Here is a 19419-nt window from a genome sequence, read left to right on the forward strand (position 1 = left end):
AGAAAGAGAGAGAGAGAGAGGTGGAAGGGCTTAGGGCGGAGAGGGCTGTGGCGTGAGAGGGGCCGTTAGAGCATTGCCAATGCTGGCGGGTCTCTCGCGGTGTGATCTGCAGAGGAAGTGTTGAGAGGATGCGGCGTGGCTGACGGCTAGAGTTAGTTGTAGAAAAATCAAAGACGGAAAGGGGGCTCAACGCGTACGTAGACGGAACGTGTCCAAGTCAGGCGGGTGGTGGTCCACGATCTCCTTGGGAATGAGCGATACTGCACGGTATTCTCATCATGCCCATGGCGTGTAGCAGTTCAGACACTGGAATATCATTCCGTAAAAGCATAATAACCGTAAGACCCCCTCCCTGTTGTTCTGTCTATCCTCAAGAATCTAGACTAGTCCCTTCCATGCTCGTCCTGTCGCTACTACAGTAGCATTTGCCCAGACTCTTTCGCGTGTCCAGTAGGGTCAGGGTCAATCAAGCTTGAGTTGAGTTGTAACTTGTGTCCCTTCCCGCCAGGACTGTGTGTGTGCATTTGTGTGTTCGAGCCGTGAGCCGTGAGGTTGTTATACATTCGACGTAATGCAGGCAGGCAAGGCTGCTGTTCTGCTACCGATGATACTGCTTGGGTTCCCAACAGTGCTGAGGCACTTTCTTCCAGCGATGAAGTCTGGTGCGTGGTTGCGAACGCATTGGCTCTCTCATCCGCCTTGAGTACATGCCGTATCGCTACCGGTAGTGGCATGTGGTGGGCTGGCATCCTGTGGTGCTTGTGGGGGTTCTGCTGCAGAACTGGTCACCCACAGATTCTTCAGCGATGCGTTCGCTGGGTGAGATGGCTCCGTGGGTTGAGTCGCGTTCGTTGCCTGGATGGCATGGGTGCATTTCTGCGGGTAACACAAGATCTCCTAGCTGTACAGCTTGTCCACGTGGCCAATGACTACGAAAAAGGCAGCCCTCCTCATCGACACTCTGGACGAATGTTGCACTCTCGTCCCCGAGCGAGAAACACTTTTGTGAACCATCCGCGATGCGAGACCACTCGGAAGCTGTGAGATGAGATTTAATGCACGGCCTGTAAAGCTCTGCCATGGTAGTCAACATTCGATAGACGTACACAGCCGTAGAATTCGCTGCCGATGCTAGAAATCGCTGTTCCATCTGCTGAACCATCACTTGGAAGTAGGTGTAATGGTGCATATTACCTTGATAATCTCCAAGCGTAGCCGATATCCTGGTCATGACAGAGAGTGCAAACGAAACTGCTACAACGCTCTGACCATTTCTTTCGAACAGAAGAGACGAACCATTTGGGCAACCTTCCACGAGGACTTTGCGAACGGCTCTGAGAAAGAAGTGGTACATTCTGGAAAGCAAAGGTGTCTGAGCAAGAAAGCCCAAGGCCAGGTCGGCTACGATTTCAAGTTCATCGTCATCCGTGTTGTAAGCATTGCCGTCGGCACTGTCTTCATCGTTGTCACTCCCAGTGTCTTCTCCATCGTCTCCATTGCTTTCATCCTCGTCCTGACCAAGGATACCCATATCGTGGTTGCTTCCAATTTCATGGCATTCATAAAGTCGCCCTTGACGTCGTTGCTGTCTTATTGTCTCTCGAGCGAGCGTGTGGACAGCATCGAATGTCAAAATAACTTGCCACAGCACATCGAGGGCATTGACAGTCGATTCGTGACTCAGGAGCATGCAAATGGAAGGATCGTTGTTTGACCGCCGCTGCGCTAAGACGAAGGCGTCGTAATTGGTACCTGTTACAAAGTACGACTGTTGGTGGCTTCGTTGGGATTGAGCAGTAGAGGTCAATATAATCTCCTCATCGCAATGGTCCTCAGTAGGGTCATCGGGATCCATCGCATCGCCAAGTTTTGCGAGCCGGGAAGGTGAGGCGGGCAGCCTAACATGCTGAGGCAGTGATGCTGTAGTGACTACAGCCTGTGTATGAGGCATCCTCAATGGGTTGTGGGGCTCGAGCGGCACTGAGACCGGTCGGGCGTTAAGAAAGCGACACAGCCTACCATTTTCCTGCCTCAAATGTCGACAGAAAGAGCGCTTGGATTTGTAGAGCACCTCGCAATAGGAGCAACGGACTCGAGAGGTCCCGAGATGGACCTCACTTTCGTGGGCTTTACAGTCATCCTTCCAGGTGAAGAGCTTGCCGCAGTCGGGATACCTGCATCTGTAGCTCTTTGCATCGAAGTGGCCATCGATATGACTGTTCAGTTGCTGCTTCCGTTGGTAGCTCTTATCGCAATGAGGGCATTGATGTTGCGTTTTGGATGCCATTAGGATCAAGGTGTTGGGGGGTGAAGTCAGAGAGAAGACAGGATGAGAAATGGCGGCCCGCTCGGGAGCCTAGGGGAGGTCAGAGAATATATCACGGTCGAACCCGCAAGGCTCAGACCTGGCTGAGGTGGTTGACTCAATCTAGTTTAGCCGTACCGGCACTGGTGGTGGCATTGCATGTCTGGGCAACACTGACCGCACCGGAATCCAATTTCAATTGGCCCATGATGTCTGTCAGTGTCGACGTTGGCGGACGCTCATGCGCCAGCTATCCGACCGGGAGCTCTCGTCCGTGATGGGTCGGTTCGCTCCAAAAGATTTTGACAGAACTGCCAGCAAGGCTCGTATCCGCAACGCTGTGCCGGCACTGCTGCCACAGTTGTGCTTGCTCATGCCCGATCATCTGCTTTCCTGTCATTGGCACACAAGCCCTCCTGCGTTGACTGCCTCTGACCATGATGCAGCTCTCCTTGCCATGTAGAAGCCCAGCTTTATCAGGAAGAATCGAGACTGATAACCAAGATGAAAGCGGAGGTGATGACTGGACGACGGTCCCTGGCTCATCCTCTGAGATCCATATGAAACCATTGCGGTCAATTCTTACCTCGTAAGTGCGCCTAGAATCGGCTTGGATGCCTTGTCAGGCTTTTTGGTCCCGGCACTGGTATGCCAACGTCAACAACGTGACCTTGATACCCGTCATCGTGGGGCGCACTGCCAGTGCCGGTACCGACGATCATCTAGAATTCCGCCCTTTTCAGCGGTGCCAGTGCCGGTATCAGCCACATTTGGAACATGAAACCCTGGAACTGGTGCCGGTACCTCCTACCAAAGGAGCAAGAGACATGATGTATTGCACTTGCTAAGCTTCCAGAAGGCATATTCCCATATCGCTAAGACAGTATATAGACAACTTCCTCTGCATTTATTGACTCGTGGTCAAACTTCCAAGTTTCGTTTCCACAAATCTATTATTGACCCCGTTTGAGCGGGAAACGATACCAGCCTAGGACCATCGAGATCTTCCATCGCACCATCATGTCCGAAGAAGTATTTTGGACAATTGTCTTTGGCTTCATCGCCACCATAATTGGACTTGTCACTATCTGGCAGAACCAGCAAGTCGTTAGGGCTCGACAAGAGAGTAAGGCAGAAACAGAATGGGCTCGAACGGTAGTGCTGACTCAAGATCTAGTACTTTCGAATCGATATCGGTCAATGTGGTACGGCCAAGCTGAGCGTCGACGCATGTAATGCTGTGGTATTCCGAGTGTTGGAAAAGAGACGATGCCTTGACATTAACATATCTCTCGAGAGCAAAGGCCTACATATGTCAAAGAGTCAGGGGCTGGTCCTGGCGAGAGACAGGTCTTGGCGTCAGGAGCTCCCGACCGTGCGCTGGCACAATGTGGGATGCCATTGGCCTCACTTCAGACTGACCCCAGAACGCGCAGCTTCAGGTCCAGAACAGTGAAGCGACTGACTCAAAATTCCGTCGATGTTTGACGCGACCTCGCCATGAACCTCAACTGACACCATCAGGCTCGAGTCGAGCCCAGCATACTCAGTCTGAGCTATTCCGGACTGGCTAGGCCCGTAAAGGCGGCATGTGAACCCCAGTAATCGCTGGGGTAGGAGACACTGGTGGACCGGTCAGTCAAACCACAAAGGTCCATGTAGAGCAATCGTTCCGTGCTTTGAAACAGCCTTGCTGGCTCTGCAGTTGAGGGTTCAGACCAAAGTGTACCAGACTGGCCAAACCATTCATCGCCGGAGAGCTGTTTCCCTCTAACGACCGGACAGCCACGACCGCCTCCAGAACTGAACGCAGAACTTACTTGGACAATTGAATCGCCGTCACTGCCAGCATCATCGGTCTCAACATCAGCCTGGCAGAATACAAGAGATCGCCACGCCGTGCAGCAAAAGCTAGTCGGCCTTGACCATCTGCCACAGCGATGCATAAGACTGGCGACGACACCTAAGGGTACAGGTACACGAGAACGTGGTACATGGCGATACCCTTCGGTTGGCCTGGGGGCTTCGGCAGCCACTCGGTCGTAGAGGTGCTTAGAAAGAGGCAGCTCGGTGCGCATCGGAAAATAGACCAGAAATTGACTAGCTGCTGTCCACAAAGACAGAGATACGCAAAGTCGGAGAGGGCTGGAAACTCGGCGTCACATTCATGGTCAGGGCCATCGCAATATAAGATGAGGCGTGTTATTCCTTATTTGATTTTGCCATTTTGCACCAGCTCTCTCAAGACCTCGATGGTGCTCTCGACGGCCTTCTTCGCCATGGCTTCCTCGCCCTTCTTCTTCTCCGCCAGGCCGGCAGCATCGCCCTTGAGCTCTGGATGCTGCCATTCAAACGTGTAGGTCATGTAGAGGTCTGTTTCGCCACCCGCACCCTGGCTGATGATGTTCATGACTCTGCCGCCATCTTTCTGGTGGAACTCGACTTTCATGGGCTCGAATGCGACACAAGTCTCATGCATGCGGCGGCCACCGTCTCGGAAGACGACTTCGCGTTCGGTCACAGGGAGGCCGGTCTTCTCCTGGGAGTACTTTTTGAGGACGTCCGTGGATTGGATGGCAGCACCAACGAAGGTCTCGCCACTTTCGATTTTGATCTCGAGGCCGGCCCATACCTGTTCGCGAGTAATGACTGTTGTGGCATTCGGTGGGTTGATGGCTGCTGTAAAGGCAACGTAGTTTGCCATGGTGAATTTGTCAATGGCGGGGCAATTGAGTTCCTGCAGAACAGCTGAAAGCAAGCAGGTCTGCGCTTGTCTTATATTTCAAGCTTACGGGAGCTTCGGGTACAGCTTGAGACCGAGGGCGAGCAACTTTCGGCTCCGTTTCGTTGGTGTACTGGATGATAAACTGGATGGCATTTGTTAGGCGGGGTCGGTGCTCTCAACGCCGCTTCGTCCGCGCCAAGCTCGAGTCGAGCTTAAACTTCTTGAAGTTCGGGGGCAGGCACGGCCCGCAGACCCACAAAGCCAAACTAGACTGGCAGGTGCAAGGCTCGCCCTCCTTTTGACTTGGACATACTGGTAATCACTATTCGTACAGGGACGTCAACAGAAACCCCATGTTCTGATTAGATGTACTAGAGACCTGTGGCTATCCCAGACCAGAAGACTTGTTCTGAAGTGCTTGTCTAGTCGCACCGCTGAAGCGCAGCCTCCCCATCACCTTCTAATCTGAACCGCATCATTGTGGTCAAAAGCCAAAGCTCCCAGTTTCTAGACGTAGTCTTTGGGCTCGATTGGTTGCCAATTGTGTCCTGACTTCTGATCGCAACCCGCTCAACCCGTGCTTGACCAAGTAGCTATCCATCGACTTCTTCATCACATGAGTCTGTGCGACTCATTGCTCGTCTTAGCGCTGACGACCGCTGTAGTCCCCGAACTGAGCAAACTGCTGTCGAGGCTGTTGGTTTGCACTCGGACCATAGTTCCTCGCAAGATGTGCTTGCCAGACCTGCTTCAGCTCCAATTCAGCCAGTCCCTCCCGCTTGATCTTTCTCTCCTGCGCATCCTGCCACTCATGGCTCAGGAACACTTTGATCTGCTCGTCATCGACACCCAGCTTCTGCTTGATGAGCTTGCGTAGAGCCCATGACTCCCACTTGAGGTTAGCTGGGTCTTCCGGGTCTGGCTCCTCGGCTTCGAAGCGGCGCCTGTAATCCAGAGAGCCCTCATCGAAGTGGTGGTAGTTCGGATTGGAAGGGACGTTGAGACGTGGCTGCAAATTGTTCAACATCATCAGGTGCCGATCGACATGGGCTTGATTGTTCATGGTCGATTCTCTCCACGTCAGTCCAAGTTGCGTCGTGGCAGGCTGGGGCTGCGGCTCGGGGTTGTGGATGCCTCTTGAGTAGTCTGCAGTCACATGCCCATGAGGAGCTTGTTTGGTATGACACACGTGGTGAGTGGAGCCGACTCTAGGGAGAGGACGAGAGGTGACCGGGGCGTGATGAAAGACCCTGGCGATGTGAGTCGAGCTACTCAGTCCTGCACCTGGCACGTCACTGCCTATGAGTTGCTGATCGGCATTACCGTAGTTGGTGTTGACTCTGGTGAAAGCGCCGTTGGCTGTTCTCTCAGAAAGACGCATCTTCTCTTGCATGTCACGCCGAGCTTGTTCGATGAGAGTGTCGAGATTCTGACGCGAGACTTGAATATTGTTTGACTCAGGCATGATGTGCAGTTCAGTGTGTTCGACGACTAATCTGACCGACAGTACCTAATAAAGGTGACAAAGAGTAATATTCAAGTGATGATCCAGCTAGTTATGCCACGAGATACGTTGGTCGACCGCTGGTTTACGAAAAGTGTATTGCGTCGACTGGTCTAGGAGCAGTGCTCGCAATGTAAAGCCGACCTCAACCGAGAAGACGCCACCTGTCAACGAGCCTCATACAATCTCTATCGAGTCACATGCTCCCTGGCGTTTGCCAGCCACTGCAGTCTCCGGCTCTGTTGCTGAAGGCGATGCAGAAAATTCGAATGGCCGACATTGCCAGTCGAACAGAGAAAGTGAAATTCGACATCGTGTCTTGCCTACAGTAGGCCTCTCGAATGTACTCTGTCTGAACGGGCTACTTGCACGGTTCTTCATCGAGTCCTTGCTTCAGATCTGACCTGCTCCTGGCTTCCAAGATACTTGCCAATGCTGTTCGATTTCTTGTCGCCTTCACGGTCTATTCCGCTCTATCCACATTTCTAACAAAGTACCATGCCGCCATGAGTGAGACAAATGTACATGTGAGGAAGACAAACACACGTTAGTCAGACCTATTGCCAGCCTTGCAATTATGGTCCCCCTTACGGCCGGGATTCGTTCTATCACTTTCATTTGTGTAAGCACAATGAAATGTCAGAGTTTCATACCTAGCCAGATGATCGGGAAGAAGCTCTGACCGCTGCGGTGGCAATTGTCACCAGGTTGTGCTTTGCCACTTTATCATTGACTACAATGAGGTGTATGTTGCAAATGATCTGCAGTATCTCGACTTCCACCCCGGACACCCAGGTGTTGAGTCGTTGAGTATGGATGGAGTGATATCGATAGCAAGATGACGAAGACAAATATATAAGGTGGCATTGTCATCTGCTAAGTCCTTGCCGTTCCCCATATACCAAGCTCGTAGATAACGGTGGGAAAGACGGAGAATGTGCCCCATCCACCAATGCCGTGTGCGATCCAAATGAAGAGTAAAAGGAAGAAGGTGGAGTCTTTGAAGAGTGATTTTGTTTGCTCGGTGTTGCAAGTCTTCGCATTCATTGTTGAAGCAGCTGGCGGGACGTCGGCGATAATGGCTTCTAGTCCGTTTTCATCAAGGATCTTGACAGGTTGCGGATCTGTGGAAACGAATGTCAAATTGAAGCCCGCAACGGCTTCCCTGGAAGTATGAATCGCCGGCAGACAATTGAATTATTTGTAACGTGGGTGACAACTTGGAGTTCTGGTAAGTCCGCTATCTCAAAGTAGTGACGCATCGCGTTGTTCGTCCTCCTTTAGATCAGCTAAGTGGTAACGGACTTGCCATATTTTACTTTGTCCGACCAAGAGACATTGTCGACATCAAGTCGGTAGCATCTCCATTGCTGCAACGACTCGAGCCAATTGATGAAAATCAAGTCGATGCAGAGCCTGTCACGGGTTTGCAGTAGGTGGAGAACTATCACAATTATACAGACTATGTGGATGGGAAAGGTCAGAAGTTGAAGATCGCGAGCCTCAAGATTGAGGATGAGGCTGCTTGATTCAACGCCAGGCTGACTCATTGAACGGATCCGCAGACATCCAAAAACATATTCTAGAAGTGTTGATTCAAGGAAGAGTGATGGGTTCTGAGCAACGTATAATCCCAACACATCCAATGATCCTACCACACTGGAATGCTTTTGCTTCACGGTTCTTTTTAGCTCTCCCATGCACACCGTCACTTTCTCCTAAAGCCAATCTCGCTGGCTACAACAGCCACACAACATGCAAGACCACGCAACAGTAGCACACAAATCTACCACGTGCCTCCTCGGCAGCCACTATCAAACCCTCAGGCCCTCCTTCCCTTCACCTTCCTTTCACTCACCCCCAGCCCCACCAAAAACGCGACCCTGACACTCAACAAAACCGCAAAACTCACCACATTAGTCCATTCATACCACCTCCAATCCCTCGAATCCGCCAAGCCCACGGCCGGCATAATTTTCACCATACCCAGCACCATAATGCTATCCACCACGGTCAACCCGCCGATCCAAGTCCGCCAGACTCCGAGGTCATCAGGCCGCGCCCGCAGCAGCACAGCTTGCAGAAACAGGGCCATGGCGTAGAAGCCGGCCAGCATGATGAGCAGCATGTCGATTTCCGGCGTGATGGGGCCGGAGAAAGAGGGATTGATGCCGTTGAGGAAGGGGATGGGGTCCCAGATGGTCATGTAGATGCCTATGGAGCTGAGGAGGACCTCGAAGGTGGCGAAGAAGTGGCGGTAGAAGGGGGGGATTGGTGAGGAGGTGGTGGATGATGCCATGGTGGGCGATCGGTGTGGATCTATTGCGGCTATTGATCGAGGGAGACGCTGTAAGTTGGCACAAAGAGAAAATAATCAGTCGTGGAAAGCCACGGTATACATATTGTCCAAGCGTGTCAGCCCTAGTCGCGGGAGCATTCGCGGCTGGGGCCATGTACAACTGCCGCGAAACGCGGAAAAGGCAGTCTGTGATTGGCTCGCAAGTGTGAGCGGTCCCCTCCACCTCAAAGTCGCTCTGTTAGTGTTCGTTCCCTCGTTTATTCGTACGCCTATTCTGCATATATGCACCGTGTGCTCATCAGCGAGGCGAAAGCGTCTTTCGTAGGCATGCAGCACTTGATCCGAAATGTCCGAAACACCTGAGCTCCAGCCTGTTTTGATCCGCCTTTCTTTGTTGGACAAAGGGTTTGGGGGCCGCTGAGGTCCGGCTTCCAGGCCTCCAGGCCTCCAGCATCCAGGCTTGGCATTGTTTTGCTTCCATCTACCTACTTGTGGGATAAGACCTCTACGGATATTGCTATCGTAGCACGGTAGCATTCTCAGCCTTGTCTAAGCCCGAACCTCAGGTCGCGCGTTATGATATCAGAGGGGAAGTGGTTGTGGAAGTCGAGCTCGGACTCGGCGTGGTCGTTGCGGGTGCTATACCTCGCGCAACGAGAGAGATTGAAGGCATTCGGAGTCAATGTGAATCGATGAGTTGTCCCTCGCCATGGTCATCTAACCATGCCGAACCCTGAGAGACATGATGTCAAAGCGGAAGCTCTCGTCCTTATCAACGGCATCGATAGTGACGTTCTTGAGAGATTGGAACCCGGTCTCAAAGTATAGAGGCTCTCCCGCAGTCGTAGCGATCAAGGTTGCGTATAGGTCCCCCGGAAGGCCGTCTTCTGGGAACTCCTTAAACTCCCTCAGAGCTTCTCGTACCACATAGCCCGCATAGTCATGTCCCTGGTAGTCTGGGAGGGTTGCAAGCGAAGCGAGGTAGAGCTGTTCATCTTCCGGGTAGGCGTCTTCCAGCCACTTGTCCGCAACTTCCCACTGAGGTTGCCAGTCCAACGCGCGTGTCACATTGATATCGCGCTCCTTGCATTCGTTGCGCAAGCCGTGCAGGAAGCTGACCATCGGGGACCATCGCCTGGTTTGTGAAGCTGCCGAGGGATCGGAATCCATCCACTCCGGCAATACCCACAGACCAGCCGAGACTGCCAGCCTCTCGTGCGGTGGTTCTTTTGCAGGTACTGTGGCGATGTGGCCTACGACTCTGGGATGCTGTAGACCCACATACGCTTCTTCCTCGAAGCAGACATATGTGTCGTTGGGATACTGGTCGAAGAATTGGTGCAGGTACGTGAAATGCGGTGATTCTCTGAATGCAGCCACTGTAATGCGGGCTATGTCCTTGTAGTCAGTCACCTTCGCACGGCGAATCTCGGGCTTGGGGGCGAGAACTATCTGTGAGGGTTGGGCGGCGGTGGAGAGAGGAAGCAAGAGGAGGCTAGCAAGCACAGATCGCCATAACGTGATAGCCATCATTTTCGTTGACAGAAGCTTCCACAAGAAGATGTCGCTCTCCGCTATCTTTTGGCGCTCTACGGTGCTTGAATACTCTGTGACGTAACACTGCAATGAGAGTACGGACGCGGGTCGCTTCAATCGATTGCGGGGTTGATATTGCCAAGACGGCTGAGATGGCCAATATGCGATGGTGATGTTACATAGCCTATGCTTTTTAGAATGCGATATAATGCAGACCTTTATGGGCACTTCATCCCAACATATACATCCAAGAACAACGCCCGCTCGCCCCTAGCACCATTGAAATCCAGTAGGGACATCTCTCCGTACTTCCCACCGCTAATCAGTAATCATCCCAAGATCCTGCATTTGCAATATCTGCAACAGTTGTCAATATCTCAAGGTCAAAAGACCTCAAGGAGGCACCTCTGCAGGAAGATACCTACTGCTGTCATCATTGGCGAAAAGTTGCATGTCGCCTCGACCACCCATCTGCATGAATTCCTCTTCTTGCCGATTGGCCGCCGGATGCTCTTCATGGCCGTTAACCAAACCATCACTTTTGTTGTCAGCATCTGAAGGGGCCATTCCGATCTTGCCACGAGGATTTTTATCCCAGATCTTGACCTTTTTGGTATCTCCATGTCCAGTCTTGACATGAGTCTTGGCGGCGACAACCTTGGTAATTCTGATGTCGTTGATGTCGGAAAGTAGTGTCCGTTGACGCTGAACCTTTCGCTTCGAAAAGTCTAGACCACTCATAGCGCCGGTGAGACCATCAGTGCTGTCTGCAGGATTGATGTTGTTGCCAAGATTTCGGATCCAAGGATGCTCGAGACAGTCGTCAATGCTGATACGTTTGTCGGCGTCAACAGTAAGCATGCGATCAATGAGGTCCAGGGCAGGATCTCCAACAGAGTCCCAATACGGACTGGGATAATCAAATCTCCCCATCTTGATCTGCTGTGCCATCGTGTAGGGGTTCTCGCGAGAGTAGAGTTCGTCCGAGAATGGAGGAAATCCGCACAGACAGATGTAAAGCACCACACCTAGCGACCATACATCGACAGCACGAGTGTATTTTCGATGTTTGGTGTTTTGTAGGATCTCGGGAGCGACATCTAGTGTTGTCAGTAAGGTCAGCGCACATGTCAAATTACTCACAGCTGGGGGTGCCACAGAGAGTGGTGGTAAATGACTCCTCGCCAATAATTTTGGCAAGCCCGAAATCGGCCAACTTGACAGAGAGATGCTTGTCCGTAAGCAAGATGTTCTCTGGCTTGATGTCGCGGTGGACGATGTTGCGTTCGTGAAGATACTTAGTGCCCTGGAACAATTGAATGAAGACTCTCCGTGTTTCGTCCTCGGTGAGCTTCTGCTTGGTGACGATCCAGTTGAAGAGCTCTCCTTCAGCAGCAAGCTCAAGAATTAGGTAGACACCATCGTCCTCGTTGAAGGTATCCTTCAAGCATAAGACATTTGGATGGCTAACACTTTTCAAGACGGCAATTTCTTGCTGCAGCCCTTCGACTTGTGAGCGCTGGGACTCTCCCATGCGCTTCTCGAACTTCTTGACCGCAAACTTAAGGCCACTGGACCGGTCGACGCAAAGATAGACTGTAGCAAAATGCCCCTTGCCGAGTTGTTGCAGTATGCGGTATGAAGCACCAAAGCCCGACGCCTGACTGCTGCGCGGATATTTGAACACGAATCTCGCATCGTCAAGTAGGGTGATTTCGTCACCGTCTTCCAGTTCTCGCCGCTTGTTACGACTCAGCAGCTGGTCGTTCACATAAGTGCCGTTCGTCGAGAGGTCCTCCAGAACGGCTCGAGCGTGACCTGCCCGGTTCTCATTGAAGAACAGGCAGTGTCTGTTTGAAATGGTCGGTATGTCCACGATCAGATCGCACTCAGGATGTCTCCCTACCAGATAGCCGCCTGCAGGGAAGCCACTGTCGGCCTTGTTCTCTTCGTATTTTTGCTCGTCCTCAACCAAGGACTTGGGCTTGCTCCGTTTCTTGCTCTTCGTTGAGGATCTACTGATCTCTAGTGGTTGCACAGGCGCAGGGCAGAACGTTCTCTTCTTCATGACAAGCTTATTGCCATGTTCTGGGTTGATCGGGTATAGGACGCCCCAAGTACCTTCCTCGTCTTCAACGTCAGGCTCAAAGTCTCGTGGAGGGTAGATGAACTGTGACAGAGGCTGTGTGTCCTGCGGAGGGGATGATACGGGCAAGTTGGAAACAGGTGTGACTTGTCTCTGCTGCCGAGTATCGGCTTGCGAGATGTCCTCATCTTTGGGCTCGGTAGCGGTTGACTCTTGGTTGGTCAGTGGGGAGGGCAGGTATTGGTTCTTAATTGGTGTGTGCTTCGTCTGCGCTTGTGATTGAGAAAGACGATTCGATCGACGAGGCTTCTTGATCTCTTGATCCTCGCCTGTGCTATGCTACTGAATGTCAGGTTGAGTACTATGCAAGCATGGCGCAGTCAACGAACCCTTCCACGCTTCAAATTGCTCTTCTCCGCTTTTGGACCCATGATGCGCACCCCAACCCACTGCTGAAATACTTCGGGTCAAGGATGGACCGCAACCCACCAGAATGTATGTTCAACAGTCTGGGGACGAATGATCGGCAGGTTGAGGCAGTGAACGCGATGGCTGGGATGAAAAGGACGGCAATGCCTGAGGCACAGAAAATTGTTGTAATTCGGCGATCATAGGCACGGAGAAATGCAAGATGGGCACATGCTGCAGCTCAGAGGCGGGTTTCAACTCCAGGTCATCATCAACTTGACTATTGGACCCTGTCGAAGCTGGGGGACGCTCCAGACTGCGACCGGTCAGCGATCCGAGTCGGTCTTCACAGCTCGGCGGGTAGTTTCTCCAGTCCCGCAGGTGGGCTCCACAGCATTCGATGCCATCTTGGCATAAAATGCTTCAATCTTTAAGAATATGCCAACATTATCGTTGATGTTAATTCGTGCTATTCGGTTGTATTCGGCACAAACCAGAGCCACTAACGATAGCTCACGCGATGAATCATATTCTACCGCCTTTTCGCAGCTTGAAGCCAGTAAAATCGACCCAATTTTGTCTCGTCATGTGCCACTCACTGAAGAGGCTTGCATTGCAAGGAATGATACTTATGAACACCTGTCTAGCTACAATGATGTGGACTGAAGCCCCATGACCCGTTCGAGGCGACGTAGCCACTAAACGCCCATTTTCTGTAGGCTTCTCACTAAATCGGTCACGCTCGTCTCCAAGCTCCGATACTCCAAGCCCAGCACCTCCTTTGCTCTGCTATTATCGATCTTGAATGGAAATTCCTTTGGATCCGCCTCGTACTTTTCCGGCAGCTTCTCGGCCAACTCCGGAAACTCTTTCTTGATCGCATCCGCCACATCGTTATTCCGATAGAAGCCCGCCGTCACAAAGAAGCGCTTGCCCTGCGCCTCCTCGCGCTCGATAGCCCGCACGTGCGCGAGTGCCAAATCCCGCACATCGACGAAGATGACCACACGAGTGGTGGGGAGCCCGCTGTCGCGGAACTTACCCGTCACCATATCGCGCACGATCTCGTTGGAGGTGTTGAGACTGGAGAGATCGGCAAGATAGTGAACCACCGGGCCGAGCACAAGTGGCGGACAGAGTGTCGTGAGCGTGAAGTTGGGCTTCTCCTTCTCAACAAAATCCCAGGCGGCTCGCTCGGCGAGAGTCTTACTGCCGCGATAGGCGGTGCCCGCGTCGGTGTGTAGCGCTTCGTCCTCGGTGACTGGGTTCCAGGAGGACTCGTTATAAACAGAAGGATGTTGCTTGGCGTTGATCTGCGGGGGACGGCAAGGTCAGCATGGGGTTGGAATGCAGGAATAGGCATTTTGTGGACCTCTTGGACATAGATGTGGCAGGGGAGACTTACTATAGCAGCAAAGGAAGATGTAATCGCTACCCGTTTTACACTCGGCGCATTGGCTTTGATCGCTCTGAGTATGCCGGTGGTTCCGATAATGGCCGGGTCAAGCAGATCCTTCTTAGGATCCTGGACATTGAAATGGAACGGTGAGGCGGTATGAAGCACTGCTTCGAATGGCGGATCGGATTTGACAGCCTCATCGAAAGCGTTCTCTTTGGCGATGTCTTCAACAATGACATACGAGAGTTGCGACGACGGGACATCTGGGTGATTGGACAGGATTTTTTGCCCTTTGGCATCGGACCGCACAGTGAAGACAACTGAGTGCTTGTTCTGTAGCAGGATGTCGACGCAGTGGGCGGCGATGAATCCGCTGCCTCCTGTCAAGAGAACACGCATGTTTGAGGCTGATGTATTGGAAAAGGAACGATGTAGCAGTAGCGGCTGCCGTAGTCGTGTGGAAGAATTCTTAGCAAGAGTCAATGCCGTGGTCTTCATTGCAGTTCTTAAGAGACGAAGTGGCCAATACTTATCTAATCAACAAATGCGAAGTCGGCAGTTGACGATCTCGACGTCATGAGTTGATATTTTGCATGGTACACATTATCAGCGGAGATGAATGGCTTTGGAGCTAAAATCCGACTCTAGGAACCCGGTCGCTTGCTAATCAATGTGTAAGGTGTACCCATGTTGCAAGCCGTTGTTTGATTAGTCGTCTTCGCATTCGGCTATCTGTGGTTGTGCCTTTTTCGGCAAGGCAACACGGCGCCTTGACCCACGGACGCGGCCGCCTCGCGCGCACAGCGGCCGTCTAACGCGCATCGCCGACCCTTCCGGTCGATTGCGGTGGAAAGGAGTTATGCCTTCTGCACGTCCTCCTTGTCTGCCGGCACATACGGAAGTCGCAGCGTTTCTGCAGGGCTTTCTTCCGCCACAGGCGAACGTGACCGATGTACCTTTTCTATTCCATACACCAAGACATCCACTATATGCGCCAGAGCGGCAGAGAGTTTCCCGGTTCATCTTTGGAGTGACCGCAACAACAGGCGTGTATGCCGCATTGAATGACGCTGATGTCCGACAAGCACCAGCCTGTTTCTTGCATCGCCCTTGGTCACTTGACAGACGCAGGGTACGACGTGGATCGCTTGTTTTCGCCAGTCACAATGCCTTCGATGCGAATCTGACTGTTGGGTGGAATGAAGCACTGGGTGCCAGGCTGGGTCTCAGAATTGACAATGCGATCTGTATACAGGGGTACAAAGGAAACTCAGATCGGAAGATTGGTCTGGTTGCTAAATTGGCTCAAGCGACACCACTGACCGTGCTTGTAGAGCAGCTCAAGGCCGAGTTCGCAGGAGCAGGAGAGCTGTTCGTTCCACAGTCCCTGGAGCAACACCTGACAGGTTCGATGATTGATATCGTCGCCATTATGAACGCCTTCCACCCTGATGAGATTTCACGCGTTCTGTCAGCGGTTCGCGATGCAAGCTGGCTAGAGCATGATTGTGATGGGACCAAGTTGCTCTATCTCACAGGCGCTGCTCGTGACTACGGACTTGAAGCTGCTGCCAAAGCCAATATGCCCGCACTCTGTGTTGGCCATCGAGCATGTGAGGAGTGGGGTGTCAGATACCTAGCCGAACAACTCCGAAACAAGTGGCCGGACGTGGATGTCGTGGAAGTACTTGAGGAAGAGGAGAGTGATATCAGGCAGATGGCGAAGTAGAATCGAGCTGTAGACTCGACTTGAGCCCTGCTGCATCGGCGCTGGTCCTCGTCCCCGGGAAAAACCGCCCGAAGATATCACAGCCGTCGCAACCATAATTACTATCCTCATAGTAAGCTAGGTCTCAAGCCTCGATTCCGCAATTGCCAACGAAACATCTCGCATCGCCTTCGGACAGCAACACTAGCCCATAGCCTTCCCACCCTCCAGATAACCCTCCCTGTAACTGCATCCCTCCCCAAGGCGCTCAAAATACTCAATCTCGAACTCCTTCTCCCACGTCGGCTTCGACTTCGCCCATAAAGTCTCGTAGTACGGCTTCGTCAACTGCTTCGTCTCGAACCACTCCCGCGACTCATTCCAGACTTCGAGAAGACGAAAGACTCCAGGCTGTTTCGGGTCGTTGAAGACGTCGAACAGTAGACATTCAGGCTCAGCGGCGCAGGCCGCCCACACCGGTCGGTGGGCTTCCTTCCACTCTTCGATCATGCCGGGCTTGATATAGAATGTTACGAACAGCGTGCATTGTTTTCGCGCCATGGTGTGTGGTTTCTGCCGTCTGTGCTTTGGCGATACGAGAGCGCTGCACGTGGTGTGTTGGGGCACGCTCAAGGTACATATACACAGCTTCCGCCCAGCTGTGGAGTTAAGATCACTTATATCAGCTCAAGTGCCAAAGTCCGATATAATAGCGCAGCTTCGATCCGAGTTAGGGACCTTTGAGCCTCTCTCTCCAGGACCCCCCAAATACGTGGGTCACGTAAATTTTGTTCTCCACTATCCCGCCAGATACTATGGCCTATATGGATCACGAATTGCTTTGAAGCGTGGTGACATCCATGACACATTGTACTTCACAAATTGACTGAGCCTCACATTCTTGTCCGAGAATTGTCAGTGCGGCTACAAGAACACCGTGTTGTCTGCAGATGGGGGCGAAGAAATGCGCCTTGGGTCGTGGTCTTTCTCCCATCGCCGTCCATGTCTGTCTGCTTTTGCAACACCGTCTTCCATGCAGTGAATTCGTTATCCTTCCAGTGCTTTTCGACAAAGTGAACATCACTTGCTTTAATCTGCACACTGAGATCGGCGACTGGGTCCTATGTTTTCGACTTCTCTGGCTCACGAGCTGCGTGGATTCGCAGGCCTGAATGGTGACCACCCAGAAGAGCAATGGCTTCAGAACCGGATCGTCCGTGGTCGCGTCCTTCAAGAAGGACATTTCGATGACTGCGACGATCTATCGCCGACTGAAACCAGAGCTCTTGTGCGTTGTGTAGAGGAGTCTCCTCTCGGGAGTGGTGCATACGGTATTGTTACTGCCGTGCGATTCGACGCAGGTCATGTTCGATATAGAAGTCCGGAAGACACACGCAATTCGCAGGTATGTGTGAGGTTTGTTCCGCTTAGTGATCGATGTCGTTGACTCGGCAGTCAATCGTCCTTGCGAGAAAAACGTTTTTTGGAGGTGAGGCTGAGGCCCGCAACAATTATCTCAACGAAGTCCGCTTCGACGAATTCCTTCGAGGTACTCTGAACAGCTCGGAAGAGATTCATGAAAATATCATGACTGCCTTCTGCGGCTATGGTAATATGGTGGATAGTAAAGCAACCTGGAGCATTTTCTATCACCGCGCGCAGTGCAGCCTCACCGAATATCTTGCCAATGACAACTACTTCCCGATAACATCTCGTGGTAGGCTTGAACATATCTACCAGATGCTCTGCATTGCCAACGCGCTCAAGTGGATGGCCGATAGGACACATGATGGGGTACAGGGCCCCGTCGAGTTAGGATACTACCATTGTGACTTGAAACCAAGCAATATTCTGGTTTTCATCACAGAAGGTGATCCCAGCAAACTGACCTTCAAGGTCAGCGATTTCGGTCGTGCGGTGCCTAGCTCAAATGCTTCCGGACCTGGTCGCAGTATGAACAGATCGAGTACTGTTCCAGTCGAAGCTATCGACTCTATGTGCAGTGCTCCGGAAATGTCGGGGAAAATCCCTGTTGTGGGTTCAAGATCCGATGTTTGGTCCTTCGGCTGTATCCTCTTGCTCGTTCTTGTGTTCAATGCGCATGGAATGGCTGCTGTGGCCGAGTTTACCAGCAGTCTTCTCAGGACGGCCGCTACCGACAGCTTCTGGGAGCCTAGGCACAAGTCGTTCGGCAGGACTGCAGACATAGTGGTGAAAGCAGAGGTGTCTAATTGCATTGAACAGTTGCGAAATCTAACCAGAGACAACACTGACTGGGTTGTGGTGGATGGCCTTCTGACATTGCTGGAAAAAGAGATCCTGATAACGAACCGGAAAAAAAGAGCCCGACTCGACAGATTGATCGCGCAGATGGCAGAAAGATACAACAGCAGATATCAAGTCACACCCAAAGAGGAGAAGCGAAATAGGCAAGCTCAGTACCTTCTATGTGCTCAGTCGCCTCGAGGAGAATTCGAACTTTTTCACGAGAAAGGAGATCGCCGAACTCTTTTCATCTGGCGCTTCGGTTGGACTGGTCCTTTACATGAACTGCGGCCCATGAGCCCTCCGAAAGATTCAGAGAACATACTACCGCAGTTGAACCCACACTCTGATTCTTGCGCCAGCGAAAAGATCTGTCAAGTGGTTTCTAATCGTGATCCGTTTGAGGTGGGTCTTGTTGAGCAAGGATGTATCCATTGAAGCTGAACTTCCCAGGTACTCATCTACACGATACCAATATCTCCTCGTACAAGGGTCATCCGAGACTTCATCGCCTTATCCGGCTTCAAATACGCTGAGTCTATCGCGATTTCTCCTGACGGAAGCTCCCTCGCTATTGACACAATCGAGAGTATCAACAAGCACAAGCGAAGGCGACGGCTCTGGTTGTTTGACGTTGGGACATTGTTGGGGCAAATGCCCAGGTAAGCCACCTTCTGGGACGCCACCTAGAGAGAACCTCTCTGCATTACGCCGTGGGGTGCAGATGTGACTGAAATCTATGAATTATAGAATCCGATCACTGCCGTCAACTATACCGGACGAATTGTCACCGACAGCTCTGAAAGCCGACTATTACGATAAACTTCGAGATCATTCTTCATCGGTCAGAGATATAGATCAAGAGACTCGATACCTGAGGTTCCGGGGAGCTGAGCGACTAATCTTGTACCATGGGGTCAGATACAAGGTCAGGGGAAGGCGCCGGTTCGATGTTTCTGGGTGGGATGTCGACAAGTCGGTGCTATTGAAGCGTCATACAATTGAAGACAAGGTATGTCCATCATTTGTTTTGTTCTGCCGAGGCTTCGTAAAATCTTAGGGTGATCTCGTCACTGACACATGGACTAGAACATTGAACATGAAAATTGGGTCACCGGTTTCGCGACGTTCAACTCAAAACTCGGGTTTGCCGTGATCATTCATCGCGAGACGATTGAGCTGTA

General features: G+C 52.0%; 10 protein-coding genes across 10 annotated transcripts; 2 read left to right on the forward strand and 8 right to left on the reverse strand.

The window, feature by feature from the left end:
• Nucleotides 1-718: 718 nt before the first annotated feature.
• On the reverse strand, nucleotides 719-2287 carry HMPREF1541_06987 (uncharacterized protein; the record flags this gene model as incomplete). The annotated part of the gene is made up of 1 exon (XM_008721312.1): nucleotides 719-2287. The coding sequence occupies one exon, from the start codon at nucleotides 2285-2287 to the stop codon at nucleotides 719-721; it is 1569 nt and encodes a 522-aa protein (XP_008719534.1).
• A 2227-nt stretch (nucleotides 2288-4514) lies between these two features.
• Nucleotides 4515-5009, reverse strand: HMPREF1541_06988 (uncharacterized protein; the record flags this gene model as incomplete). Its single annotated transcript, XM_008721313.1, has 1 exon — nucleotides 4515-5009. One exon carries the CDS (start codon nucleotides 5007-5009, stop codon nucleotides 4515-4517), a length of 495 nt encoding a protein of 164 aa, XP_008719535.1.
• A 664-nt stretch (nucleotides 5010-5673) lies between these two features.
• HMPREF1541_06989 (uncharacterized protein) lies at nucleotides 5674-6411 on the reverse strand (the record flags this gene model as incomplete). The annotated part of the gene is made up of 1 exon (XM_008721314.1): nucleotides 5674-6411. The coding sequence occupies one exon, from the start codon at nucleotides 6409-6411 to the stop codon at nucleotides 5674-5676; it is 738 nt and encodes a 245-aa protein (XP_008719536.1).
• A 999-nt stretch (nucleotides 6412-7410) lies between these two features.
• Nucleotides 7411-8833, reverse strand: HMPREF1541_06990 (uncharacterized protein; the record flags this gene model as incomplete). The annotated part of the gene is made up of 2 exons (XM_008721315.1): nucleotides 7411-7699; nucleotides 8466-8833. The coding sequence occupies 2 exons, from the start codon at nucleotides 8831-8833 to the stop codon at nucleotides 7411-7413; spliced, it is 657 nt and encodes a 218-aa protein (XP_008719537.1).
• Nucleotides 8834-9550: 717 nt separating this feature from the next.
• Nucleotides 9551-10363, reverse strand: HMPREF1541_06991 (uncharacterized protein; the record flags this gene model as incomplete). The annotated part of the gene is made up of 1 exon (XM_008721316.1): nucleotides 9551-10363. One exon carries the CDS (start codon nucleotides 10361-10363, stop codon nucleotides 9551-9553), a length of 813 nt encoding a protein of 270 aa, XP_008719538.1.
• Nucleotides 10364-10762: 399 nt separating this feature from the next.
• Nucleotides 10763-12886, reverse strand: HMPREF1541_06992 (uncharacterized protein; the record flags this gene model as incomplete). The annotated part of the gene is made up of 3 exons (XM_008721317.1): nucleotides 10763-11469; nucleotides 11513-12794; nucleotides 12845-12886. The coding sequence occupies 3 exons, from the start codon at nucleotides 12884-12886 to the stop codon at nucleotides 10763-10765; spliced, it is 2031 nt and encodes a 676-aa protein (XP_008719539.1).
• Nucleotides 12887-13561: 675 nt separating this feature from the next.
• On the reverse strand, nucleotides 13562-14661 carry HMPREF1541_06993 (uncharacterized protein; the record flags this gene model as incomplete). The annotated part of the gene is made up of 2 exons (XM_008721318.1): nucleotides 13562-14176; nucleotides 14269-14661. 2 exons carry the CDS (start codon nucleotides 14659-14661, stop codon nucleotides 13562-13564), a joined length of 1008 nt encoding a protein of 335 aa, XP_008719540.1.
• A 460-nt stretch (nucleotides 14662-15121) lies between these two features.
• Nucleotides 15122-15991, forward strand: HMPREF1541_06994 (uncharacterized protein; the record flags this gene model as incomplete). The annotated part of the gene is made up of 1 exon (XM_008721319.1): nucleotides 15122-15991. The coding sequence occupies one exon, from the start codon at nucleotides 15122-15124 to the stop codon at nucleotides 15989-15991; it is 870 nt and encodes a 289-aa protein (XP_008719541.1).
• Nucleotides 15992-16174: 183 nt separating this feature from the next.
• Nucleotides 16175-16531, reverse strand: HMPREF1541_06995 (uncharacterized protein; the record flags this gene model as incomplete). The annotated part of the gene is made up of 1 exon (XM_008721320.1): nucleotides 16175-16531. One exon carries the CDS (start codon nucleotides 16529-16531, stop codon nucleotides 16175-16177), a length of 357 nt encoding a protein of 118 aa, XP_008719542.1.
• Nucleotides 16532-17407: 876 nt separating this feature from the next.
• On the forward strand, nucleotides 17408-18673 carry HMPREF1541_06996 (uncharacterized protein; the record flags this gene model as incomplete). Its single annotated transcript, XM_008721321.1, has 1 exon — nucleotides 17408-18673. The coding sequence occupies one exon, from the start codon at nucleotides 17408-17410 to the stop codon at nucleotides 18671-18673; it is 1266 nt and encodes a 421-aa protein (XP_008719543.1).
• Nucleotides 18674-19419: the final 746 nt, after the last annotated feature.

The sequence above is a fragment of the Cyphellophora europaea genome (genome assembly GCF_000365145.1).
Source record: "Cyphellophora europaea CBS 101466 unplaced genomic scaffold supercont1.6, whole genome shotgun sequence".
NCBI lineage: Eukaryota > Fungi > Ascomycota > Eurotiomycetes > Chaetothyriales > Cyphellophoraceae > Cyphellophora > Cyphellophora europaea.